We start from the raw sequence: 27579 nt of genomic DNA, 5'->3' as shown, positions 1-27579 counted from the left end.
TCCCTCCCTCTTTCCTATTGCCCAGGCTGGAGTGCAGTGGCGCCATCTCAGCTCACTGAAACCTCCGCCTCCCGGGTTCAAGCAATTCTCCCGCCTCACTCTCCCAAGTAGCTGGGATTACAGGGGTGCGCCACCACGTCCAGCTAATTTTTGTATTTTTGGTAGAGACGGGGGTTTCACCATGTTGGCCAGGCTGGTCTCGAAATCCTGACCTCAGGTGATCCACCCGCTTCATCCTCCCAAAGTGCTGAGATTACAGGCGTGAGCTGCTGCGCCCGCCCTCTAGCTGTTTCTTAGGAATGCTGCTAGGAAGATCGAAAGAAGTGCAAATAAGGTACCAACTCTGTCCTCGGCAGCAAGCACGCAGGGGAGGCTGGTTTGTCCCCTTGCAATTTCTTCGTGATCATCCCTGGGATCACTCTTCTACAGCGTTCAGACAGTGTTCCAAAAACTTCCCTGCACCAGCGGCAGGGGCAGATTTCCCACCCAGCCATGATTCATGTAGAGCAGTGTCAAAACCAGATCCTTCCCTTACACGCTCATTCACCGAAAGACCCATGCTATGCTGACGGGGTTCCAAGCTGGGCTTCACCGACTCCGCGTCGGAGGGTCTGTGATTCCCTGAGAGGGTACCCTTACGCTGAGAGCAAGGGCCCACCTGCACTCTGCGCGAAGGACTGTGGTTTTCATCGGGTTGTCAAGAGCGTTCTGACCCCAAATGGTTTAAGAATCACAACTCTAGCCCTTCTAATCAAACTGCTTTGGCCAAGGCGTCCTTTTTGAGTTGCATTTGAACCCTAGCCCTCGGTGGGAGGCACACTCACTTCCATGTTCACAGTTATTGGAAGCGGTCCCATTGGGGGCGGGGCTGAGCGCGACCGCGCCCTAAACTCCGCCTATTGCCCACCCCGGGGTGGGGCATAACCACCCGACAGGCTCCGTACTCAAGCTCGGGTTTTTCTCCTAGGCGGAAGCCGGACCAGAGAGCGTACGTGTTTTTCCCAGGGTGCCCCGCGCTGCTGTTATGGCCGCCTCCTTGCGGTGGTATCCGCACATGGAGTTCTAGAGCCGCGGGTGTATTTACGGTAACTGTCGCCACTAGATTTCAGCGCCTTTGGACTCTCCTCTTTTCACTTTCTTTTGTTGACTCCCGTATTGCCCTCGTGGGAGCCTGTTTTGGCTGCAGCGGTGTCTGGGGTGATGTGGACCCCGGAGCTGGCAGTTCTTAGGGGATTCCCCACTGAGGCTGAGCGGCAGCAATGGAAACAGGAGGGGGTCGTCGGTTCAGGTGAGAGGCGCACCTACCAGGGCCTTAGGCTATCGTGGGAACTGTGAGGAAAAGGGATGGCAGCGACTGATTCTCATCCCTCCCTTCATTTTTCCCTAACACAATTTAGCTGATTCCTTGAGGCTTTGGGTCTTTGAGTCTTTGACATGGTGGGCGTGGTCCTCACTTTTTTGCCCAAAACTTCTTACCGCCCAGGTTCAGTAATAATAACAATGGCAATGTCAGTTATTTTTCTAAGCCCTTAACATGTACTCAGTCATTGAATGCTTATGGTAAATACTTAAGGTAGATTCTATTTTTATTTTTTATTTTATTTTATTTTATTTTTTTGAGACGGAGTCTCGCTCTGTCGTCCAGGCTGGAGTGCAGTGGCGCAATCTCGGCTCACTGCAAGCTCCGCCTCCCAGGTTCACGCCATTCTCCTGCCTCAGCCTCTCCGAGTAGCTGGGACTACAGGCGCCCGCCACCACGCCCGGCTAATTTTTTTGTATTTTTAGTAGAGACGGGGTTTCACCGTGGTCTCGATCTCCTGACCTCGTGATCCACCCGCCTCGGCCTCCCAAAGTGCTGGGATTACAAGCGTGAGCCACCGCGCCCGGCCATGTAGATTCTATTTTTAATCCTACTTTGCGGTGAAGACCTGTAAATACAGTTTGGTTAAGTAATTTTATTTTATTTATTTATTTATTTATTTTTTGAGACGGAGTTTTGCTTTTTGGCTAGGCCGGAGTGCAATGGCGCGATCTCGGCTCGCTGCAACCTCCGCCTCCCGGGTTCCAGTGATTCTCTTGCCTCAGCCTCCAGGGTAGCTGGGATTACAGGCGCGCGCCACCACGCCCGGCTAATTTTGTATTTTTAGTAGAGTCGAGGTTTCACCATGTTGGCCTAGCTGGTCTCGAACCCCTGACCTCAGATGATTCGCCTGCCTCAGCCTCCCAAAGTGCTGGGATTACAGGCATGAGCCACCGCGCCCGGCCTAGGCGGCAAAGATTAATTCTTGTGAGCAATGAATATTTACCAGAGAGATAAAGAGTTAAAAGGCACATACACGGGCACATCTGGTTGTGGGATTTAGGCTGGACCCAGAAGAGTAATAATGAACAATGTGGTGTGTAAGTACTCTGTGTGTATGTGTGTGTGTGGGCACTCATGTGACACAGTAGGTGCTTCCAGTGACAGGAAGTTTGAAGTTTGGTGGCCTGGAAAAGTTTACTAGAATAAGTTAGACTTGAGCTGATTTTGGATTAAAGGGTAAGACTAACAAGTGGAGAAGAGTTCAACAGGTGAAATCACAAGTGCAAAGTGTGGAGGCAGGAATACGCATGGGACATTAGGGAAACAATGAGTAAACCAGCGTTCTTGGAGTGACTTTTCAAGAAGAGAAAATAATGGAGGTGGAAGGAGCCAGATTGTGAAAAGTTTTAGAACCTTGACTAAGGAAACTTTTGTGTTGTCGGTAGGAATCTTTGTGAATTTCCCAGCAAAAGACTAAATACCTATTAATGAGGAATATTATTTCTGGGGCTGACTTCCGCTTTGGGGCTCATAGTCAGTATGAGTGAGCTGCTAATTCTAGGAGAGAGAATGTTTGTGGAATGATGGGAGATTTACTGAGTGCCTTGTGACTGACATACAGTAAGCATTCTAAGTCTACAGATTGTTTTTGCACGCTAAAATGGTAGATTTACCTAATAGTGTTATCCTTTACGGTATGAAAAATAATTTTTTTTTGGATTACCGCACTAATTTTTTATATTACAGAGAGTGGATCTTTCCTACAATTGCTGCTGGAAGGGAACTATGAAGCCATATTCTTAAATTCAATGACTCAAAATATTTTTAATTCAACAACAACCGCTGAAGAAAAGATTGATACCTACCTGGAGAAGCAGGTAGTAACATTCCTGGATTACTCAACAGATTTGGACACAACGGAAAGGTAGAATTTTATTTGAAATTTTCATAGAGGAACAGAGCGAATACATTTAATAGCACCTTGACAGGGTAAGGCCCTGATTTTAGCAGTTGAGAAACCTTGCCTTACATTCTACTCAAGACTCATGATGTACCAAGTAATCTATGTAAAAACTCTTATCCAGAAGTCCGTCCAGAATGAAAAAGTAAAGTGGTGCAGGATAAAATGGTTTCATATATGAGACTGGCACATATTTTGGTGTTAACTGCAAATGCTTAGGTCTAGTTGGCTTTACCCACCGGCAAAACTTCAGACCTTATTTCCTTTAACTTAAAAACGTACTTTCAGGCTGGGTGCCGTAATCCCAGTACTTTCGGAGGCCGAGGTGGGCGGATCACATGAGGTCAGGAGTTTAAGACCAGCCTGGCAAACATGGTGAAACCCCGTCTATACAAAAATACAAAAATTAGCCGGGCGTGGTGGCATGCGCCTGTAATCCCAGCTGCTAGGGAGGCTGAGGCCGAAGAATCGCTTGAACCTGGGAGGTGGAGGTTGTAGTGAGCCAATATCCTGCCATTGCGCTCTAGCCTGGGCGACAGAGCGAGACTCCGTCTCAAAAAAAAAACCAAAAAACAAAAAACATACTTTCAATCTTGTTATTTCTGCATAGCTGAGTGCTAATTTGTAACTATTTATTATGTTTTAGATTATTATCTTTATAGAGCTCAGAGAACTTAATGTTTTTGGAACAAAGCCCTTGGTTTACCTTCTTCCATTAAAGTTTGTGTAATTTTATAGGGTTAAGTATAGCAGACAGTTACACAGCAGGGAAACCTAAGCTTCTCAGTGGCTTATATTTCACTGTTATAAATTTGATACCTCTATCTTTCGTCTACTATCTGTGGCAACCATGTCAAGCTTTAATTATCTTATAAATGCATGCAATTTTATTTTACCATTATTTCTAGGAAATAGCTTCATTGGTCTTTCAACAAATAAACTATTGTAGTAGATGTGGAGGTTCTGAAGATGAATAAAGCATAACCCATATTCGTAAGGAGTTTGCAAAAGAATGCTATAGGCTTTTAATTTTATTTTGAAAATTAATATTATTATTTTCTTTTTTTTTTTTTTTTGGTGGAATATCACTCTGTGGCCCAGGCTGGAGTGCAGAGGCGTGATCTCGGCTCACTGCAAACTCCGCCTCCCAAGTTCAAGTGATTCTCTTCCCTCAGGTTCCCATGTAGCTGGGATTACAGGCCTGCGCCACACCTGGCTAATTTTTTTTGTATGTTTAGTAGAGATGTTGGCCAGGCTGGTCTTGAACTCCTGACCTCAGGTGATCCGCCCATCTCGGCCTCCCAAAGTGCTGGGATTACAGACGTGAGCCACTTCGCCCAGCCTCCATTTCATATTTTTAGTTTACTGGTAGTTATGTTCCTTCGGTGCAATTTTTTTTTTTTTTTTTTAGTTCCTTTTTGTAGAGATGGTGTCTTGATATGTTGCTCAGGCTGGTCTCGAACTCCTGGGCTCAAGCAATCCTCTCACCCCTGCCTCACTGAGTGTGGGGATTATAGGCATGAGTCACTCCACCCAGCCAGATTCTCATTGCTTTCTGATATGTGTGCACCCTCATAGCAACTAGCCTTGTGGCACCCATTAAAACAACACATTCACACAAATGCATTATTCACTGATATACCAGATTTCTATCTTGTCACATAAAGCTAAAAAGAGACATGTCAGTTGACTCATTTTCAGACATTTGAAAGTTAAAGTGTATTCTCAGTTCACCTTATGGATTTTGTTTTTTGATTAGGACAGTTTATTAAGGCTGTTTTCTCCAAATTTCCGAACTGCTGATTGCAAACCAGCTCTTTTGTTATCTTTTTTCTCTAATGCTGCTTATTTGCATTGCATCCAGAGTTTTATATTTTTGCTACCATAGGCTTGTATGTTTGATTTTTTTTTTCTTTTTCTCAAAGAATCTTCCTTTTAAGGAAGGGCCTAGGGCTGTGGGGAAAAAAGTGACTACTAATACTTTCTCTTCAGAATGAAACTCCAGGATTTGCTGGCTGTTATTTGCTAGAGTTGAATCTGTACCTATTTAGGTCCTAATTTAGGATTTGGCACATTATGGCTGGCAGGCTAACTAAGTGGCTAAGAATTAATGGTTTTTACATTTTTAAAGGGTTGGAAAAAAACAAACATGATATGCAAAGCCTAAAATATTTCCTATCTGTCCCTTTAGAAAAAGTTTGCCTATCCCTTTCTCACATCACAGCAAGACTGAAAAATAGAGGTTTCATTAAAATGTCTATGTTTTGTTGTTGTTGTTCTAGCATTTGGTGGTATGGGATTGGTAAACGATTAGCAACAACTTTATATCATCACTTTTCTTTTGTATAAAGTCAGTTTTCTATACATCTTGCAATGTCAGAGCTGTTAAAGGGAATGCAAGAAAAACTTATAGATGTCTGATCAGAACCTAAATCAACACTGTTCAAGATAATTTTCTGTGGAGATAGAAGTACTGTCTATCTTCATTGCCCAGATGGTAGCTACTAGCCACACTAAACTATTGAGCACTTGAAATATGGAAAGTATGACTAAGGAACTGAATTATAAATTTTATTAATTTTAACTAATGTAAATTTAAACCATGTGTGGCTCATGGCTGTAATATGGGATATTGTAGACCTAATTTCTTTTTTTTTAAGAGAGACAGGGTCTCGCTTTGTCATCCAGGCTGGAGTACAGTGCTATGGTCAAAGCTTACTACAGCCTCAAACTCCCGGGCTGCAAGCAATCCTCATGCATCAGCCTCTTGAGTAGCTGGGATGTACCACCATGCCGGCTAACTTTTAAATTTTTTGTAGAGACGGGGTCTCACTATGTTTCTCAGGCCGGTTTTGAACTCCTGGGTTCAAACGATCTTCCTACCGTGGCCTTCCAAAGTGCTGGAATTACAGGCATGAGCCACTGTGCCTAGCTAACCTAAATTGTTTTAAGTTTTAGAAATTTTTTTTTTTGGTAATACTCTAGGATAGTCTCAATAAATGTTGATAGATATTATTTTCTTAATAAAACTGAAATGGAATAGTGTGTTTGAGATTATACAGTGATAGTAGTTCATATTTATTTCTTTAACCATTCTTATATGCAGACAACAGTTGATATTTCTACTTGGTGTGAGCAGTTTGCAACTTTTTGTTCAGAGCAACTGGACGGGGCCCCGTGTTGACTTACACCCTCAGGACTTTTTGCCATCTGTTTTGTTCCAGCAATTCAGTGAGGTATGCTTCTTGAAAATGTTGTATGTAATTATTATTGTGTTATTTATTTTTTATAAGCAAGTCTTTATAAACTGGAACTAATAGTAGGTAGGAAAGAAACATGACTTTATGGTTTGCACAAAACTACTAAGAATGCTTGTTCATTGATCAGATTTTCACAGATTTCCAGAAGTTCCGTTGTCAAACTCCTCTTCATACACACTCCATTTTAGGGAGCCGTGTTAGCTGTGTTTTTTAATGAAAAGTACAGACGGCTGCACCAGTTGTTTAGTTGGTTGTATTACATCAGTTACATAAAGTTTTTTTTTTTTTTTGGGATGGTATCTCACTGAGTCATCCAGGCTGTTGTACAGTGGCTAGATTACAGCTCACTGCACCCTCAACCTACTCAGGCTCAGGTGATCTTCCCACCTCAGCCTCCCAAGTAGTTGGGACTACAGTTGCATGCCACCATGCCCAGCTAATTTTTTTGTAGAGGTGGAGTTTTGCCATGTTGCCCAGGGTGGTCTGAAACTCCTGGGCCCAAGTGGTCTGCCTGCCTCAGCCTCCCAAAGTGCTAGGATTATAGGTGTGAGCACTGTACATAAAGATCTTTAATGGCAAAGCAGCAAATCTGGAAGTCTGCTTAATTTTATTTCAGGTAAGTTTTTAACTAATTTATTTTTTTTGAGACAGAGTCTTGCTCTGTCACCCAGGCTGGAGTGCAGTGACGCGATCTCAGCTCAATGCAACCTCTGCCCCATGGGTTCAAGCAATTCTTCTGCTTCAGCCTCCCTAGTAGCTGGAATTGCAGGCGTGTGCTACCACACTTGGCTAATTTTTGTATTTTTAGTAGAGATGCAGTTTCACCATGTTGGCCAGGCTGGTCTTGAACTCCTGACCTCAAGTGATCCACCCACCTCAGCCTCCCAAAGTGCTGGGTTTACAGGCGTGAGCCACCATTCCCGGCTTGCAGGTAAGTTTTGATACTGTACTTAAGAATGGCTCCCAGGAGTGGTTTGCTCCCAGGGGTGGCTTTAAATTACAAATACTTTATTAAAGTTTCTGGCACAGCATTGCTTCATGGTGATTATTATCCATTGTGAAGATAGTATTATTGATCTGTGCCAGTGTGTCATCAATAGAGCTTGCAGTTTGAGTTCCTCAGGAATCTTGAGCTCCTATATAGAGGGTCTGGCTAGTATGAGATGATCTACAAAAGAAGTATGGTTTAAATCAAAGTAAGAACTTTGATTTATCCAGCCACTTTGGTGATTTTGAACGTAGCTATCAACCATTCAGCCTGGAAAAAGCTGAGTGATTGATAGCTACGTTCAAAATCACCAAAATGCATCCAGAACTTAGGCAGCAGAATGGACCTAGTGTTACCTGGTTTCTCAAAATTAGGTGTAGCAGGTAGGCTGGGCACAGTGGCTCACGCCTGTAATCCCAGCACTTTGGAAGGCCAAGGCGGGCGGATCACGAGGTCAGGAGTTAAAGACCAGCCTGACCAACATGGTGAAACCCCGTCTCTACTAAAAATACAAAAATTAGCCAGGTGTGGTGGTGCACACCTGTAATCCCAGCTACTTGGGAGGCTGAGGCAGGAGAATTGCTTGAACCCGGGAGGCGGAGGTTGCAGTGAGCCAAGATCGTGCCACTGCACTCCAGCCTGGGTGACAGAGTAAGACTCTGTTTCAAAAAAGAAAAGAAAAAAGGAAAAAAAGAAAAAAGGAATTAGGTGTAGCAAGTAAATGTGGAATAGAGTTATTAGAGATACGTGTTAATAATTTGATGGGGGGTGGAAAGAGAAGAAATGCAAAAACAAGCATAATGTGAAAACCACAATAATTGACTCTTTGCATATAAGCTTAGTGAGTCACTATATGTACGTCATTAGAGTAATTTTAATTCATAATGCTGATCCTAATTATAATTGAAAGGTTAAAAGATGTTTTGTGTCTTATGTCTATGAAGGGAATTTATAATTTATATTCTACAGAGGTTTTCATCCAAAATGGTGAAAAAACCCCAAGCCTCAAATGATTGTAGCACTTAAAGAGATAAGCTTCAGTTATCTAGAAATGTACTTATGAAACATTCCCTCTCTTATTATGTATGAATCAGTTTCTGGCTTCTATGGCCCTATAGTATAGATTAGAAATCCACCCAACAGCCAAAGCCATAAATATCTCCTGAGCACTGATGTGTGGTTTGAATGGTGCTTAATTCGCATTTTTTTTTTTTTTTTTTTTTTTTGAGACGGAGTCTCACTCTGTCACCCAGGCTGGAGTGCAGTGGTGCGATCTCGGCTCACTGCAGTCTCTGCCTCCCGGGTTCAAATGATTCTCCCGTCTCAGCCTCCCAAGCATCTGAGACTACAGGTGCTCACCACCATGCCTGGCTAATTTTTGTATTTTTAGTAGAGACGGGGTTTCACCATGTTGGCTAGGGTGGTCTCGAACTCCTGACCTCAGGTGATCCACCCACCTCGGTCCCCCAAAGTGTTAGGATTACAGGTGTGAGCCACTGTGCCTGGCCTTAATTCACATTTCTTGTGTCAATTTGGTCCTTACAGATTTGAGGTAATCTATAGACGAAAAGACTGAAGCTCAGAGTGGTAAAAGAATCTTGTCAGAGATCTTTAGCTGGGGCATTGGAATCCACATTTTCTGGTTCCAAATCCAGTACTCTTCTATAATAGTGTAGAAGCACCTGTAAATTCAGGTAGCAAATCAAAACAATATGAAAATGAGTTTCATGAGAAGTTCAGACCATAAGAAATATTGCCATTAACAAAGAGATTTGTGGAAGCTGGATTTTGTCAAAAAAGACCTTGTAGTTGGAAGTGGACCTTGAACTAGAACCTGAAGGATGGTTAGAAAATGGATAGAGAAGAGGAAAATATCCATTCTAGGTGCAGTCGTATGAGCAGGAATTTAGAGGAGAGAAGAGCATAGTGTTTGTGGGAAAAGGATGCTTTGAGCTTGCTGCTTTTAGCAGTGAAAAATCAGACTTGATGGAGGTCATTTGGAGTTGTAGGAAACTTTGACTAAGTCTTTGATTTTAACTTTTTTATTGGAACTACTACCAACACTTAAAAGAGCATATGAAATGTATACAATTTAAATAATAAATCTCCTTTGTACTCACAACCTAGCTTGAGTGTCACAGGTAATGCTCTCCAGGTAGTATACCATGTGCTGTCTCCCTGTATAATTTTTATTTGTTGCTCTGTTAAATTACTTGTTTGTTCTTTATATTTAGGGATTCATTTAGAAGATAATGACCTGAAATTTGTGGTAGAACAGGTAGACATATTTCTTGTCTCAGAGTGATTAGGAGAAGGATTCTTTTTCTTTTTCTTTTTTTTTTTTTTTTTTTTTTTCAGACGGAGTCTCACTCTGTTGCCCAGGTTGGAGTGCAGTGGCGCAATCTTGGCTCACTGCAACCTCCACCTCCTGGGTTCAAGTGATTCTCCTGCCTCAGCCTCCTGAGTAGCTGGGACTACAGGTGCCCGCCACCATGCCTGGCTAATTTTTGTGTTTTTTAATAGAGATGGGGTTTCACCATATTGGCCAGGCTGCTCTCAAGCTCTTAACCTTGTGATCTGCCTGCCTCAGCCTCCCAAAGTGCTGAGATTCCTGGTGTGAGCCACTGGGCCTGGCCAGGATTCTCTTTCTTAAAGACATTCCGTATTATCTTCTTGTGCTTTACCAGTTTGGCTTGGGCTTTAGGAAATAAGCTGGTTATATCTACTTGAATTTACAACATGATTCGATGAGGCTGCAAGTCTAGTTTGGGCACTTTAGGCAGGTTCTTCTGAGTTCTCAAGTCAGTATATTCACTGTACATTCAGTACCTCCAGTCGGGGTTCTCGCAGAATACCTCATTTCCTCATCATGTCCAAGACTGAACTCATGATGAAGGTCTTCTCTTTTTGTGTCTGTATTTCAGTTACCCACGCCACCATAGTGTAGTGCCAGTCAGAAGGCTAAAAGTCATCCTGGTCATGTCCTTGAGGCTCTCCAAATGCTTTGCATAGCCCTAGGCCTTCCTGAGGGGCAGGAAGAGGTAGAGAGATCTGTTTGTAGTTCCTAAACCAATGTTCTTTCTACCAGCCTGGGCTGGTTTGGGAATTGATTTGGGAATTGGAAACATGGGCTTCACTTAATTTTTATGGATCTGTTTCCTCACCTCTAAAATTGAGGCAGTTGTAATAACTTGATAATGTTTCATTAATTATTGAAGTTTTTTTTAACTAATTCCTTGTATGCTTAGCAGAGATAACAGTAGGCTTTGTTGTGGAGGTAATTCATATTAAATCTTTATTCCTCTATTACACTCTTGAATGATGATGAAAATAGGACAGAAGATGAACTCACAGTTATTGCCTTCTTTCTCTTTTATTTATTGTTTTTTATTTTTTTCTAAGACAGTCTCGTTCTGTCGCCCAGGCTGGAGTGCAGTAGTGCGATCACGGCTCACTGCAACCTCCGCATCCCAGGTTCAAGCAATTCTCCTGCTTCAGCCTCCTGAGTAGCTGGGATTACAGGCATGTGCCACCATGCCCGGCTAATTTTTGTATTTTTAGTAGAGATGGGGTTTCACCATGTTGGCCAGGCTGTTCTCGAACTCCTGACCTCAGGTGATCTAGCCGTGTGGTCTTCCAGAGTGCTGGGATTACAGGCATGAGCTGCTGTGCCCGGCCCTCCTTCTTTCTTCTATTGAATACTTTAAACAATATTTAAAATATTCAAATATTGAGTATTCAAAATACTCAGTATTGAGCCAGGGAGTGGCATTATTTGGATTGTTTAGTTTAATCCTTACAAGAACCCTCTGAGGTATAGGTTCAGTTATTTCATTTTTTTTTTTTTTTTGACACGGAGTCTCGCTCTGTCATCCAGCCTGGAGTGCAGTGGCACAATGTGGGCTCACTGCAAGCTCCGCCTCCCAGGTTCACAACATTCTCCTGCCTCAGCCTCCCAAGTAGCTGGGACTACAGGCATCTGCCACTGCGCCCGGCTAATTTTTTGTAGTTTTAGTAGAGACGGGATTTCACTGTGTTAGCCAGGATGGTCTCGATCTCCTGACCTCGTGATCCACCCGCCTCGGCCTCCCAAAGTGCTGGGATTACAGATGTGAGCCACCGTGCCTGGCCCAGTTATTTCATTTTATAATTGATGAAACTGAGGCTTCATCAGGAAAACAATTGTGGGAAAAATTTACATGTGCTCACAAACTAGTGAGAAACAGAGAAAGGACACTGTCCTGTGCATGTGACATTGGAACCCATGTTCCTGATGGGTGAGGATTCTTGCTTGCTATTTTATGGAGCTGTTAAAATTCTGCCATCCAAATTTTAACAGCCTTGTCCATTGTAAAAAAATCTCTGTACAACAGGGGAGTGTATTTTTTAAAGGCATCCTTTTTTTTTGCAGCCTTCTGCTCACTCTGGTGTGTGGTCGTATGCCCATTCTGCATTTGATGTATGAGACCTTGTTGATTGATTGGCTTGATAGAAATTATGGAGTAGAGACTTACTTAATAATGACATTTTCCAGGTATTGAAGCTTAAGTGAAATGTAGGTGTTTAATATAAATATCAAATACACTATTTAGTATAAATACTTTAATATAGGGATGCTTTTCATTGAGATAATCTTTTGTTGTAAGTAAATTTATGAAGTGATGATATCTCTTCAATGCTAGCATTTTTTTTGAGTTCCTTGTTTCTCTAAAGTTTGAACATGCCAGGTGCAGAAGCTTTCGCCTGTAATCCCAGCACTTTGGGAGACCGAGGCAGGGGATCACTTAAGATCAGGAGTTCGAGACCAGCCGGGCCAACATGGTGAAACCCCATCTCTACTAAAAATACAAAAACTTAGCTGGATGTGGTGGTGCGTGCCTGGAGTCCCAGCTATTTGCCCAGGCAGGAGGATCACTTGAACCCGGGAGACGGAGGTTGCAGTGAGCCAAGGTCACACCACTGCACTCCAGCCTGGGCAACAGAGTGAGACTCCCGTCTCAAAAAAAACAAAAAACAAAAAACCCAAAAAACCAAGTTTAATCAGGTGGGTGGCCATCCATCAGGGCAGGCTGGATTTATAGATGTCTAAGGGCATTTGCAGTGTTATAATTCTGTCCAGTGCCAATTGCTGTGTAATATATTAATGCTTTTATTTCAAAGCTGAGTTGACTGGAAAATCTTTGTATTATTACAAGACATATAAAGATTAATATTTTGTTAAATTATATCATCTTAGTTTATAATCCTTTTTTCAGGTTAAAGGACTGGATGCATTTGTTCTGAGCCTGCTCACTCTAGATGGTGAATCGATCTACAGCCTGACCTCGAAGCCTATACTACTGTTATTAGCACGCATTATCCTAGTGAATGTAAGACATAAACTGACAGCTATTCAGGTAAGGAAAGGATCCATGAGATTCATACCCTGGTATGACTTTTGTGCTTATTAACACCAGACTGTAGATGTGTTGCTGACAATGTCTTGGTCTATTTTGTTTTCTAAGTCTTCTAGGTATGTAATTTAAAAATCCGATGAAAATTAGCAAAAACTTTTCTTCCGTCATGAGATTGATCTAGTTTAGAATGAGATTATGTTGCATCTCCTTAATAGGATTTATGTGTGTACTGTATAGATATGAATGTTCATTTGCAGAAATCTTAAATATTGATTTAAAAATATACCTTGGGCTGGGCATGGTGGCTCACGCCTGTAATCCCAGCACTTTGAGAGGCTGAGGTGGGCGGGTCACCTGAGGTCAGGAGTTCGAGACCAGCCTGGCTAACATGGTGAAACCCCCTCTCTACTAAAAATACAAAATTAGCTGGGCGCAGTGGCGTGCGCCTGTAATCCCAGCTGCTTGGGAGGCTGAGGCAGGAGAATTGCTTGAACCCCGGGAGGTGGAGGTTGCAGTGAGCCGTGATTGTGCCATTGCACTCCAGCCTGGGCAACAGAGTGAGACTCTGTCTCAGAAAAAAACAAAACAAAACAACAACAACAACAACAAAAAACAAAAAAAGACATACCTCACAGTCTTTTATTAATTTCATATAGGATAATGAGCAGTGACCAAAATTTAATGGGTCTTAATTTCTGTTTTCTGGCTCACATTCTATGTTATGTCATTATTTGGGTTGGATTTAGTAAAGCATTTGTTAAATATCTATTATATGGTTTCTTCATATAAACTAGTGAGGACAAATATACACACAGAATGCTAATATGCAGAAAGAAAAGACAGTGTTTGGAGGTTTAGTGGAGGTTATCAGCCATGCAGTGTGCAGTCTTTGTTGCTGTTATTCAACTCTGCTGCATTGTAGTGTTACAGCAGCTGTAGACAATGTTTCATTAAATGGACATGACTGTCTTCCAATAAAGCTTTATTTGTGGACACTGAAACTTACATTTTCTATACTTCTCACATTCACAAAATATTATTCTTGATTTTTCCCAGTGATATAAAAATGTAAAAGTTCTTGGACTATACGGAAACCAGTAGTGGGCTGGATTTGCGCACAGGCTGTGCCTGACTGACCCCTGCTCCATCTGACTGTTGCAACCTGGTGTGCTGCAGACCCCATAGTGTCAGAAATAGTACATCTAAATTTTATGTGAAATCTCCCAATTTTGGCTGAAAATTTTTAAGGAACGCAATAGTTCTTTCTTTTTTTTTTCGAGATGGAGTTTCACTCTTGTTGCCCAGGCTGGAGTGCAATGGCGTGATCTCGGCTCACCACAACCTCCACCTCCTGGGTTCAAGCGATTCTCCTGCCTCAGCCTCCCAAGTAGCTGGGATTACAGGCGTGCGTCACCATGTCTGGCTAATTTTGTATTTTTATTTATTTATTTTTTTGAGACAGAGTCTCGCTGTGTTGCTCAGGCTGGAGTGCAGTGGAACGATCTCGGTTCACTGCAAACTCTGCCTCCTGGGTTCAAGCGATTCTCCTGCCTCAGCCTCCCTAGTAGCTTGGATTACAGGCACGTGCCACCATGCCTTGCTAATTTTTTTGTACTTTTAGTAGAAATGGGATTTTACTATGTTGGCCAACTGGTCTCGAACTCCTGACCTCAAGTGATCCACCCACCTCGGCCTTCCAAAGTGCTGGGATTACAGGCGTGAACCACTGTGCCCAGCCACTTTACTCTAGGTAAAGTATCACCAAGCCTTGAGGCTGCCAAATGGCATTATTTTCTTTCTAGTGAGAACTTATGGTCACTAATGAATGAGTGAGACGGTTTTTAAGTTGCTCAAAAGTTTTCTTCATCAAGTATGTTAAGCGTTGTCCAGGCGCAGTGGCTCTCGCCTGTAATACCAGCACTTTGGGAGGCTGAGGCTGGTGGATCACCTGAGGTCAGGAGTTCGACACCAGCCTGGCCAACATGGTGACACCCTGTCTCTACTAAAAACACAAAAATTATTCAGGCATCTCCGGGCACGGTGGTTCACGCCTGTAATCCTAGCACTTTGGGAGGCCGAGGCAGGTGGATCACCTGAGGTCCCGAGTTTGAGACCAAACTGGCCAACACAGTAAAACCCCATTTCTATTAAAAATACAAAAATTAGCTGGGTGTAATGGCGGGTGCCTGTAATCTCAGCTACTTGGAAGGCTGAGGCAGGAGAATCGCTTGAACCCAGGAGGCAGAGTTTGCAGTGAACCGAGATCGTTCCACTGCACTCCAGCCTGAGCAACACAGCGAGACTCTGTCTCAAAAAAAAAAAAATTAGCCAGGCATGGTGGTGCATGCCTGTAATCCCAGCTACTCAAGAGGCTGAGGCAGGAATATTGCTTGAATGTGGAAGGTGGAGGTTGCAGTGAGCCAAGATCACACACTGCACTCCAGCCCAGGAGACTAGAGTGAGACGCTGTCTCCAAAAAAAAAAAAAAAAAGTATGTTAAGCATCATTTGAAAAATAATATATATACTGTCAACAACTTAGGAGAATTAATAAATATGTGGAATACTAGTTGTAGATGTCATTCTTGTAGGGTTGCAGAGGCAAGTTACCTTAATTTCTTGGCAGATGTAAACAACTTTTTACTTCTGCTTAAAAACCTGTTTTCCTGTAGTATATCACTATGTATACATCATTTTGTGCTGAAATTTTGCCTTTCTTTTTCTTTTTGTTTTTTTTTTTTGAGATGGGAGACAGGGTCTCACTGTGTTGCCCAGGCTGATCTTGAACTCCTGGCCCCAGGTGATCCTCCCACCTCAGCCTCTTGAGTAGCTGGCGCTTCAGGAGCACACCATCCTGCCTGGCTTCTCTTGCCATTCGATTGAAGCATTATTCTTTCTATTATAGATTTTTCCTGTGGGTCTTTACTATATCATTCTTCCCTGCCTCCCTCCCTCCCTCCCTCCCTCCCTTCCTTCCTTCCTTCTTTCCTTCCTTCCTTTCTACTTTTTTTTTTTTTTTTTTTGGAGATGTTGTCTTGCTATGTTGTCCAGGATGGCCTTCAACTTGTGGACTCAAGTGATCCTCCTGCTCCAGCCTCCTGAGCAGCTAGGACTACAGGCACCTGGTTTATATCTTTCTCTTAATGGTGTTATTAAAAATGGCTTATTTGATGAATTAAGATAAAATAGTAAAGAAACATTACATACTTATCCAAGTTAATTTTAACCTTTTAAATTAATTTTTGAGTAACCCAACTCCTAAGAAATGTATCAAGTTATTTATGATGATATTATTTTTGTGAAATTATAGAAGCAGCAGATTTTCCCACAACCCCTAATCTGTGAAGTATATAGACTAGAATTAGTACTATGTAAGTGGTTGAGTAAAATGAGTCTTGGTTTTGAAATTAACAGCTATGTGACCTTATGCTAGTTAATTTCTCTGAGTATCAGTTTCCATTTATTGGTGCCTTGTGAGTATACTACTGCTCCCTGCTGACTGGGAGGTTCTAAACTATTGTGACTTCTCAATCAGACCATTCTGTAATAAGTGTTATAATCAGGAGATAAAATCTAGAAATTATCTAAAGCAAGACTTCAAGTTCGCTTTTTTATTAATGCCTCAATTTTTTCTTTCTTTTTTTATTTTTTTGAGACAGAGTTTTACTCTGTCACCCAGGCTGGAGTGCAGTGGCATGATCTCAGCTCAGTGCAACCTCCGCCTCTCGGGTTCAAGCGATTCTCCTGCCTCAGCCTCTCAAGTAGCTGGGACTACAGGCATGCACCACCGCGCCTGGCTAATTTTTTTTGTATTTTTAGGAGAAATGGATTTTCACCATGTTGGTCAGGCTGGTCTCAAACTCCTGACCTCAGTGATCTGCTTGCCTCAGCCTCCCAAAGTGCTGGGATTACAGGTGTGAGCCACCGCGCCAGGCCTCAATTTTCAATTTTTCTTTTTTTTTTTTTTGAGATGGTGTCTCGCTCTGTCACCCAGGCTAGAGTGCAGTGGCGCAATCTTGGCTCACTGCAATCTCCGCCTCCTGGGTTCACGCGATTCTCCTGCCTCAGCCTCCCGAGTAGCTGGGATTACAGGTGCCCACCACCACGTCCAGCTAATTTTTTGTATTTTTAGTAGAGACGGGGTTTCACCATGTTAACCAGGATGGTCTCGATCTCTTGACCTCGTGATCCACCCGCCTTGGCCTCCCAAAGTGCTGGGATTACAGGCATGAGCCACCATGCCTGGCTCAATTTTTCGATTTTTATTTTTGTAGAGATGGGATCTCACTGCATTGCCCAGGCTTGTCTGAAACTCATGGCTTCAAGTGACCTTCCTACCTTGGCTTCCCAAAGTGTTGGGATTACAGGCATGAGCTACTGTGCCAGCCTTCTATTTTTATATTAAGCAATTCTTGACAAACTGAAAAGGTCTGTTACACTGACTAGTAGAAAAATAGGCTATGTTTTCTATATTTGTTTTTTTTTTTTTTTTTGAGACTGAATCTCGCTCTGTCTCTCAGGCTGGAGTGCAGTGGCGCAATCTCTGCTCACTGCAAGCTCCACCTCCCGGGTTCATGCCATTCTTCTGCTTCAGCCTCCCAAGTAGCTGGGACTACAGGCTCCTGCCAGCATGCCCGGCTAATTTTTTGTATTGTTAGTAGAGACGGGGTTTCATCATGTTGGCCAGGAAGGTCTCGATCTCCTGACCTTGTGATCCGCCTGCCTCAGCCTCCCAAAGTGCTGAGATTACAGGCATGAGCCACTGCCCCCAGCCTCTATATTTGTTTTATTCTTCCCTCCCCCATATAAAGATTTTTGGTTTGAGAGTTAATTTATAGATCTGATTTTTAAGAGTTCAGCATATTATATGTTTTTTTGTTTGTTTTTTGTTTTTTTATTTTAGAGTCAGAGTCTCCTCTCTGTTGCCCAACCTGGAGTATAGTGGTGTGATCACAGCTGACTATAACCTTAAACTCCTGAGTAGCTAGGATTACAGATATGCACCACCACGCTCAGCTACCTAAAAAAAATTTTTTGTAGAATTGGAATCTCACTGTGTTGCCCAGGCTGGTCTTGAATTTATGGCCTCAAGTGAGCTTCCTGCTACCCAAAGTGCTGGGATTACAAGTGTGAGCCACTGTGCCTGGCCTTGTATTATGTGTTTTCTTAAAAGTGAAATCTTTTTGACTGGATGTATCTAAATTCCCATGTCTAGAAAAGTAAAAGAATAAGCTGCCAGGCCTGACTCACTTATTGCTGACAGCAGATAAGGGACAGATAATTGAAATGTAAACTGACTTCATGTTATAGTGATAGGAAAAGAATGAAAATGAGGTAACACCTCAGGGAATTCAGTTAAAAACTGTCTGAAATTTCTTTGCTATTAGATAATTTTATATTTCCTTACATGGACAGAGGAAACAGTATTAATTTGAAAGGATTTTGTCATGGAGTCAAAATTCATTTGTGGTTGCATCACAGTTGTAGTAGTTGTGGTGTATAAGACTTTAGAAGCGAACCAGGCTATGGTGTGTAGCAGTTTAGAAGGGAACCTCTTAGTCAAATGAGGAAATTAAGTTCAAGCAAAAAAGTTCTTTGGAGCCAGGTGCTGTGACACATACCTGTCGTCCCAGGTAATTGGAAGTCTGAAGCAGGAGGATGGCTTGAGTACAGGAGTTCAAAGCTGCAGTGTGCTATGATGACTCCTGTAAATAGCCACTGCACTCCAACCTGGACAGTGTAGTGAGACCCCATCTCAAAAAAAAGCTTTTTGGTAATTGTCATCTCATATTTGTAGGTAACTAAGAGGAAAACTAATTCTTAGACTTTCATGTAATATAATAAAGTAATATAGTTACAAATAATTTATAATGAGCTTATCAAAATTACTTATCATAACTTGTACACATGTACATATACACATATGCACATACACAGAGGAAGCTCTGGAGGAATATAAACCTTTGTCACCGATTTTTCTGCTGGAGGAGGATGATATTGGGGCTGTGGAAGACAGATTTTCACTCTTCACTGTATATACTTTTTTTTTTTTTTTGAGATGGAGTTTCACTCTTGCTGCCCAAGCTGGAGTGCAATGGTGCGATCTTGGCTCACTGCAACCTCTGCCTCCTGGGTTCAAGTGATTCTCCTGCCTCAGCCTCCCGAGTAGCTGGGATTACAGGTGCACGCCACCACACCCGGCTAATTTTTTGTATTTTTAGTAGGAACGGGGTTTCATCATGTTAGCCAGGCTGCTCTTGAACTCCTGACCTCAGGTGATCCGCCTGCTCGGCCTCCCAAAGTGCTGGGACTACAGGCGTCTGAACTACAGGCCACTGAACCCGGCCCCCGCCCTTTTTTGTTTTTTTAAAGAGACTTAGTCTTACAGTGTTGCCCAGCTGGTCTCAAACTCCTAGCCTCGAGTGATCTTCTTATTTCAGCCTCCTGAGTAGCTGGGATTACAGGTGTGAGGTACCATACCTGGCCATACTTTTATATTGGCTTGTTGTTTCTTGTTTTTATTCCTTTTTTTTTTAAGTAAATATATGTTGATCAAGTAAGAAAAAGCATCAGCGAATAAAAGAAAAAGCTACTATATGCTCAGCTTGTATATTAGTCAAGACAATGTATAAAATCCAGTTTCCTACTGGGTGCAGTGCCTCACATCTGTAATCCCAGCACTTTGGGAGGCCAAGGCGAGTGGATCACTTGGGCCCAGGAGTTGGAGACCAGCCTGGGCAACATGGCAAAACCCCGTCTCTACCAAAAAATACAAAAATTAGCTGGGCATGGTGACATGGCCAGTAGTCCTAGCAACTCAGGAAGCTGAAGTGGGAGGATCACCTGAGCCTGAGGAGGTCCAGGCTGCAGTGAGCTGTGATCATGCCACTGCACTCCAGCCTGGGCGACAGAGTGAGACCTTGCCTCAAAAAAAAAAAAAAAAGCAGTTTCTGCCCTCAGAAATGTATGGCTCAGGTGGAGTTATAAACTTGAAAAACAAGCACTGTCCAATATGATGCCAACTTCTAGGAACAGTGTAGAAGTTCAAAGAAGTGAAAGATCAGCATGTGCCACACTAGCAGGAGAAGACTGTAAGGAAGAGGTTTCATACAGGTGTGGAAGCAATCTTCTTAGATTGGGCGGACATCTGAATCCAAGGTATTTCCTACTGTGTAGATGATGTAAAATACATTGCTTTGAGGAGGATATAGAGATGAATAAGACATGATTTCTTACCTTGTTGGGTAGTAGACGGTGAACAACATTGGAACCTGAGATGACATACATAAAATACAATGGAATGTGTTTGCAAGGGAATTACAGATAATGTGCTGGAAGTTCAGGTGATGGAAAAATCACCCCCACAGGGGGTTCTTGTGGGGCCTCTGAAGGAGTTGGTACTTGGATTAAAGTGGTGATAAAGTGCCACAGAGCAGGATGAATACAACATTTTTTTTTTTTTGAGACAAGGTCTCGCTGTGTTGCCCAGGCTAGAGTGCAATGGTGCATCCTCGGCTCACTGCAATCTCTGCCTCCCAGGTTTAAGCGATTCTCCTGCCTCAAGCCTCCCAAGTAGCTGGGACTACAGGCGCCCACCACCACGCCCAACTAATTTTTGTATTTTTAGTAGAGACAGGGTTACACCATGTTGGCCAGGCTGGTCTTGAACTCCTGACCTTGTGATCTGCCCGCTTCGGCCTCCCAAACTGTTGGGATTACAGGCGTGAGCCACTGCACCCAGCCACAACATATATATTTTTTTTTTTTTTTTTTTTTTTTTTTTTTTTGAGACGGACTCTCGCTCTGTCACCCAGGCTGGAGTGCAGTGGCGCGACCTTGGCTCACTGCAAGCTCCGCCTCCCGGGTTCACGCCATTCTCCTGCCTCAGCCTCCCGAGTCGCTGGGACTACAGGCGCCTGCCACCGCGCCCGGCTAATTTTTTGTATTTTTAGTAGAGACGGAGTTTCACCGTGTTAGCCAGGATGGTCTCGATCTCCTGACCTCGTGATCCGCCCGTCTCGGCCTCCCAAAGTGCTGGGATTACAGGCATGAGCCATCGCACCCGGCCCACAACATATATTTTAAAGGAGGGGATGGTAAGTTCAAAATGGCATAAGGAAGTCCAAGTGGCTAAAAAAAAATACAAGGTTTGAGAGGATGGAGGTGAGGTGTTATTCTTATGGAAGGCACAGATGTGGGTTTTGGTATTATTACTGAAGAGAGCAGTGGATGGGTAACCTTATTGAGGAATAAATTTAATTTTATAAATGTAAAAAAATTCTAAAAATTAATCTCAGTTAATGTAAAAAGAGTTAAAATATGCTTTTATTTCAGCTTACGTGGTGTTTTTTTCCTAGAGCTTGCCATGGTGGACTTTGAGATGTGTGAATATTCATCAGCATTTACTTGAGGAACGCTCACCTCTGCTTTTTACTCTTGCCGAAAACTGTGTTGATCAAGGTATGTGGCAGATTTTTGTTTGATATGGGCATGTAGCTCCATTCTGATTGCTTGGCTGGGATACTCCTTTTTTAGTTTATTTTTTGTCCGGTAGTAGTGCCTTTTTGTTTGGAGTTGTTTCTTTTCTTTTTTTTTTTTTTTTGATGTAGAATATCACAAATTGTTATGTTGTCAGATTATAGAGTTCATTTTGGTCTTTTTAGTTTAAAAAAGATAACTACTTTCGCTTACTTTACCTACTTAGAATGGGTGATTTGCTGTATGTAGGTCACCATGATTTTATCTCAAATTGTTTAAAGATATTTTAATATTTTCTCTGTTCTTTAAGTAGCCTCATTGGAAACAAATGTACTCTCCTTAGTTCTTTTTTTAAAAAAAAGTCCTTAACTAACTTGAGCTGGAGTAAATTATGTTAAATTACACAAAGAATAAGAAATTATCCTATATCCTATTGAGTACATCAAGAAAAGCGTAAGAAAACAGTTGATAGAAAATAAGTTTCACTGAAGTTAACAATGGGTAGGGAGGCTATTTTGCACTTCATTTTATTAGTATTTTTTGTAACGTATAATATACATGCAGAAAAATATCTAAAACCTAAATGAAAAATTTGCCAAATAATTATAAACCAAACATCCATGTAAGTGCCTCCTGCTGCCTTTGTTGCAGATATCCCTCCTGTATCCTAGGGAAAGACTTTGAAGAAGAGGAGAATCTTAGGTGCCTTAACACTTGGTTTCCAGTCTTCCTGGTTTTGGGGATGATTTTTTTTGGCAAAGTTGCCACACAAAACAAAAACAAAAACAGATTCTCTTGTGGTGAAGGAATATGTGAACATAAATGAACTTGGACTTGACCATGAGTTTTTGAGTTACAGAGATGGGATTTGACTTTAGCTGTGTCTGGTTCCAAAGCCCAGACTCCTTTCAGATCCAAGAGTATGGAATGAATATGTATGTGTGTGTCCAAGGGACGTGAGGAGTGGTAGTTAGCATCATTCTGTGTGGAGAAAAGTGATCTGTACTTGATGGAGGTAGCACATTCATGAAGGTATAACATAACTCTCATGTGTGTGCATGTATAATATAAGAGGCTCTTGTACCTTTTGGGGGTCTGTTTCCTTCAAGAGTTATGTTTGAGACAGAGTTTCACTCTGTCACCCAGGCTGGAGTGCAATGGTGCGATCTCAGCTCACTGCAACCTCCGCCTCCCGGGTTCAAACAATTCTCCTGCCTCAGCCTCCTGAGTAGCTGGGATTACAGGCATGTGCCACCACGCCCGGCTAATTTTGTATTTTTAGTAGAGATGGGGTTTCTCCATGATGGTCAGGCTTGTCTTGAACTCCTGACCTCAGGTGATCAGCCCCCCTCGGCCTCCCAGAGTGCTGGGATTACAGGCTCGAGCCACTGTGCCCGGCATCCTTCAAGAGTTTTTACAGTAACAAGCTAGGCCAGAATACAGTGGAGAGGACTATAGCTTGTTTAGTCATAAATATTCCTAAGCCAGGTGAGTGGTTGAAACTAATTTCTCAGTTTTTATTTTATTCTAGGACAGAAATACATAAACATACGCTAATTGTAGATAAAATGACTATCTATACATAATTCAAATAGAGATAATAATGAAAGTATTATTCAATCAGTATAATAATTGATTCATTTATGTTGTTTGTTCCAGGACTTAGTTTATATTCTTTCAACATTTTTAGGTAACATAAGGCTGGGGGTCTAGCAGGGGGCCTGTTAGATGTGAGCATAAACATTGTAAGTCATCCCTTGGTATCCAAGGGGGATTGGTTCTGGAACCTGACCCTCTCGTACCAATATCCTTGTATGCTTTCCTTATGTATCTTTTTAAAAGGTAGGAACCGGGCCAGGCATGGTGGCTCACGCCTGTAATCCCAGCACTTTGGGAGGCCGAGGCAGGTAGATCACAAGGTCAGGAGTTCGAGACCAGCCTGGCCCACATGGTGAAACCCTGTCTCTACTAAAATACAAAAATTAGCTGGGCATGGTGGTGGGCACCTGTAATCTCAGCTACTCAGGAGGCTGAGGCAGGAGAATGGTGGGAACCCAGGAGGCGGAGGTTGCAGTGAGCTGAGATCGCATCATTGCACTCCGGCCTGGGCGACAGGGCGAGACTCCATCTCAAAAAAATATATAAATAAATAAATAAAAATAAAATAAAATAAAAGGTAGGAACTATATGGTATATTTTGGAGAGGATTCTATTCTATGAGTTAAAATTAAGTTCCAAACCAGAAACTAAGATAGCTGGAAAATGTGGCTCTAAGTGACTCATTCCCCAAGAGGTCTCAGTTCTTTTCTATATTATATTTCAGCATGTCATTTGCTTTGCCTTGCAACTAAGAATTTTTTATGTTGCTGTTCTAGGCTAATCAATGGCACTTTTCAGTTTATCTAGTCATAAAATGGTCCATTTTGGCTAGGTCTAAATAGATTTGTAGATAGTGCTGAATTATAACCTTTCATGAATGATTTCATTTTTAAAATGTTTTGTTCTGGGATTTGATCCAAATGTTGACCAAACAGTCACTTATAACTGAAATACGATTCAGTGTCCAGAGAAGGGTATTATATTTGAAATGTTGCCCTTGAAAGATCATCAGAAAGTTGGCAGGATTTTTTTTTTCATTCTATGAAATATAAGCAAAGGATTTTATGAACAACTGTGATATTTAGGTTTTTGTCCAGACATGTTACACCAGTATAATACAGTGGAATGGAGTCTGTCATAATGTCAGCATAACTTTGCTGGGCTGATTACATCCATGATAGGAGTAGGTCAGAATCTATTTCTCATTACAATCTAAAGCATTCTTTTGGATGTCACACTAAATGAAAGCATGATTCTCTAAAGACTATTCAGGGCATACAACAATTGATCATGGCATCCAGTGCTGAAAACATGTTATGTATAGTGCATGAGATGTAATATTGCACTTTAGCTGTTTGAAGATGATCTCATGAAGTCACTAAGAGAAACTGGGTTAAAATACTTTGTCATCAAGTCCTGCTGTGACATTTCAGGCAGCTCTGTGACTCTGGGATTAGGTTGTTTCCACACTGAGTGTTCAAAAAAACAGTCTCCACGGTGGCTCACACCTGTAATCCCAGCACTTTGGGAGGCTGATGCAGTGGATCACCTGAGGTCAAGAGTTCAAGACCAGACTGGCCAACATGGTGAAATCCCGTCTCTACTAAAAACATAAAAATTAGCTGGACATTGTGGTGTGTGCCTGTAATCCCAGCTACTCGGGAGGCTGAGGTAGGAGAATCTATTGAACCTGGGAGGTAGAGGTTGCAGTGAGCCGAGATCACACCACTGCACTCCAGCCTGGATGACAGAGGGAGACTCCATCTCAAAAAAAAAAAAAAAAAGAAAAAAGAAAACAGTCTTTTGGTGACTGATGCATACGTGCATATGTTGATTTCTTTTCATAAATTTGATACTTTGGAATAAATGTTATTGAATATACTAAATATCATTGTCTGTAATTATAATTGTCCATTAAAGATTTTATTTTAGCATAGCATTTAAATAATCTCATGAGAAGAGATTTTGGTTTTAGCATACATTTTAAGTGTGGGTGACATTTTGATCCAGAAGGTCACAAATATTCATTTCCAGGGAGAACCTCCTGATTTATTAAAATAATAATATATGCCTATTGGGTCAACACTCTCCTTTTTAAATGTAAACCTTGAGTTATCTATCTTCAAAGCTCAAAACTTTGCTTCCATTGTTGACTCATTGTTTTCCACCATTTTGTGTTTCTAGCCAGTTCTTAAATCTTACCAGTTCTTCCCCAAGGGTCCCATATTGATCTCTGTTTTCCATATCTACAGCTTTTATCCTAATCTGAAATCTTTAGTTTGGAAAGGCCCTTTAGAGATAATCCTATCTAGCTAAATCATTTTACAAAGAATTGAGACTTATAGAAGTTGCCCAAGAACCAGCACAATGATGTGGAGTTTCTGACTCCAAGTCCTGCTGACACTTTCCCTTGCTTTTTCCAAGCTGGTCAGTGAGGCAGAATTCTAGTAACTAATGATAATGCAGCTAACATTTCTATAGTGTATACACCATATCAAGCACTCTTTGAAGTCTTTAATTATATTAACTAGCTAATTCCTAACAACTATGAGGTAGAGCAAAAGATGGTATAGTAGTGGATATAGTGTGCCTTTTAAAAAACAGCTTTTTTTTTAAAGTTTAATTAACCTATAATAAGATCTCATCTTTAAGGTGTACAGTTTGTGACATTTTGTATATGTATACACCTGTGAAATAATCACAATTAAGATGATTAACAGGGTATAGCATTTCATGTTGTCATTATTTTTTTGAGGCAGGGTCTTGCTCTGTCATCCGTGCTGGAGTGCAGTGATGTGATCTAGGCTCACTGCAACTTTGAAATCCTGGGCTCAAGTGATCCTCCTACCTTAGCCTTCTGAATAGGTGGGACTATAGGCACGTGCCACCGTACATGGCTAATTTTTTTTTTTTTGAGATGGAGTCTCGCTGTGTTGCCCAGGCCGGAGTGCAATGGCGTGATCTCAGCTCACTGCAACCTCTGCCTCCCGGGTTCATGAGATTCCCCTTCCTCAGCCTCCCAAGTAGCTGAGATCACAGGTGCCCACCACCATGCCTGGCTAATTTTTGTATTTTTAGTAGAGATGGGGTTTCAGCATGTTGGCTAGGCTGGTCTCCAACTCCTGACCTCAAATGGTCCATCCTCCTCAGCCCCCCAAAGTGCTGGGATTACAGGCATGAGCCACTGCATCTGGCCTTTTTTTTTTTTTTGAGACAGAGTTTCACTCTGTCACCCAGGCTGGAGTGCAATGGTGTGACCTCGGCTCAATGCAACCTCTGCCTCCTGGGTTCAAGTGATTCTCCTGCCTCAGCCTCCCAAGCAGCTGGGACTACGGGTGCCCGCCACCATGTCTGGCCAATTTTTTTTTGTATTTTTAGTAGAGATGAGGTTTCACCATGTTGGCCAGGCTGGTCTTGAAGTCCTGATGTCAGGTGATCTGCTTGCCTTGGCCTCCCAAAGTGCTGGTATTACAGGAGTGAGCCACTGTGCCTGGCCTGCCTGGCTAATTTTTAAATTTTTCTGTAGAGAAATTTAAAATTCAGAAGTCTTATTATATTGCATAGGCTGGTCTTGAAGTCCTGACATCAAGGGATCTTCTCACCTCGGCCTCCCAAAGTGCTGGAATTAAAGGCATGAGCCACCATGCCCAGCCTGACATAGCATTTTAAAATCTAGCTTTTAGTTCCTGATTCCCTGTGTGAACTCAAGCAGTTCACTTGACTTCCAAACCAAGGTTCACCTTCTTATAAAATAATCTTTGAATTCTTCCCAGGTATAAAATAATGTGACGTTTTGTAGTCCAGCTTCTCACTCATACTAATGGTGGACTCTTGGAAGTTTGTGTCTAAAAAATTATCCCCTTTTTTGTTGGACAGTTTCAGAGATTACTTTGAGAAGGAGCTCATTTCATTGTTAGGATTAATAATTGCTACAAAGTACTTTTTTTTTTTTTTGAGACAGAGTCTCGCTCTGTCACCCAGTACTTTTAAAATTAATTAGAAAATCTTATATTCTGTCACTTTCATGCAGTATTTCTGCTAACTAGAGCTGTACTGTTCCATACAGTAGCCACCAGCCATGTATGGCTACTTAAATTCAAATAAAGTAAAATAGGTGAAATTGCGAATTTAGTTTCTCAGTTTCACTAGCCACATTTCAGGTGCTCAGAAGCCACATGTAGCTAACGGCTACCATCTGGACAAGCAGCTGTAGACTGCTCAACAACATCAGGGAAAGTTGCATTGAACAACAGTGCTGTTGAGTACTGGCTTGAGTTTTCTAAATGCCAATTTCATAATGTCTTTTTTTTTAATGAGGAAATTTTTAATTAGTCCCAGTTTTATCTTTGGCCTTCTATCTCCTGCTGAATCTGATATTTAATTTAATAAACTCTTGAGTGCTTGCTGTGTTCCAGACACTGTGCTAGGTGCTGTGGATATCAGTGAACTTAGTGAGATAAGGACTAAAATACAGGTAGGACAAACAGGTAGTGCAGAGTATAAGGAATGAAGGAGAGAATGTGGTTGTTCTGAACCGGGAGGTCAGAGAAAGCTTCACCAAGTGGCTGATACTTGCACTGAGTCTTAAAGAATGGT

At 42.0% G+C, this 27579-nt stretch overlaps 1 protein-coding gene across 2 annotated transcripts in view; it reads left to right on the top strand.

Moving 5' to 3' along the window:
* Positions 1 to 927: 927 nt before the first annotated feature.
* Positions 928 to 27579, top strand: part of TTC27 (tetratricopeptide repeat domain 27) — a 194512-nt gene continuing 167860 nt past the window's right edge. The window contains exons 1-5 of one of the 2 annotated variants that reach the window (XM_003262719.3): positions 928 to 1288; positions 3050 to 3227; positions 6370 to 6499; positions 12767 to 12907; positions 21264 to 21366. In XM_003262719.3, the coding sequence (XP_003262767.1) occupies positions 1201 to 1288; positions 3050 to 3227; positions 6370 to 6499; positions 12767 to 12907; positions 21264 to 21366 (640 nt within the window). In that variant the 5' untranslated portion in view covers positions 928 to 1200. The remainder of the gene's footprint in view (positions 1289 to 3049; positions 3228 to 6369; positions 6500 to 12766; positions 12908 to 21263; positions 21367 to 27579) is intronic. The other variant, XM_030800389.1, reaches the window with a different exon arrangement.

Source organism: Nomascus leucogenys, chromosome 19 (assembly GCF_006542625.1).
Source record: "Nomascus leucogenys isolate Asia chromosome 19, Asia_NLE_v1, whole genome shotgun sequence".
In the NCBI taxonomy this organism is placed as follows: Eukaryota; Metazoa; Chordata; class Mammalia; order Primates; family Hylobatidae; genus Nomascus; species Nomascus leucogenys.
This window is presented reverse-complemented; position numbering and strand designations above follow the sequence as displayed.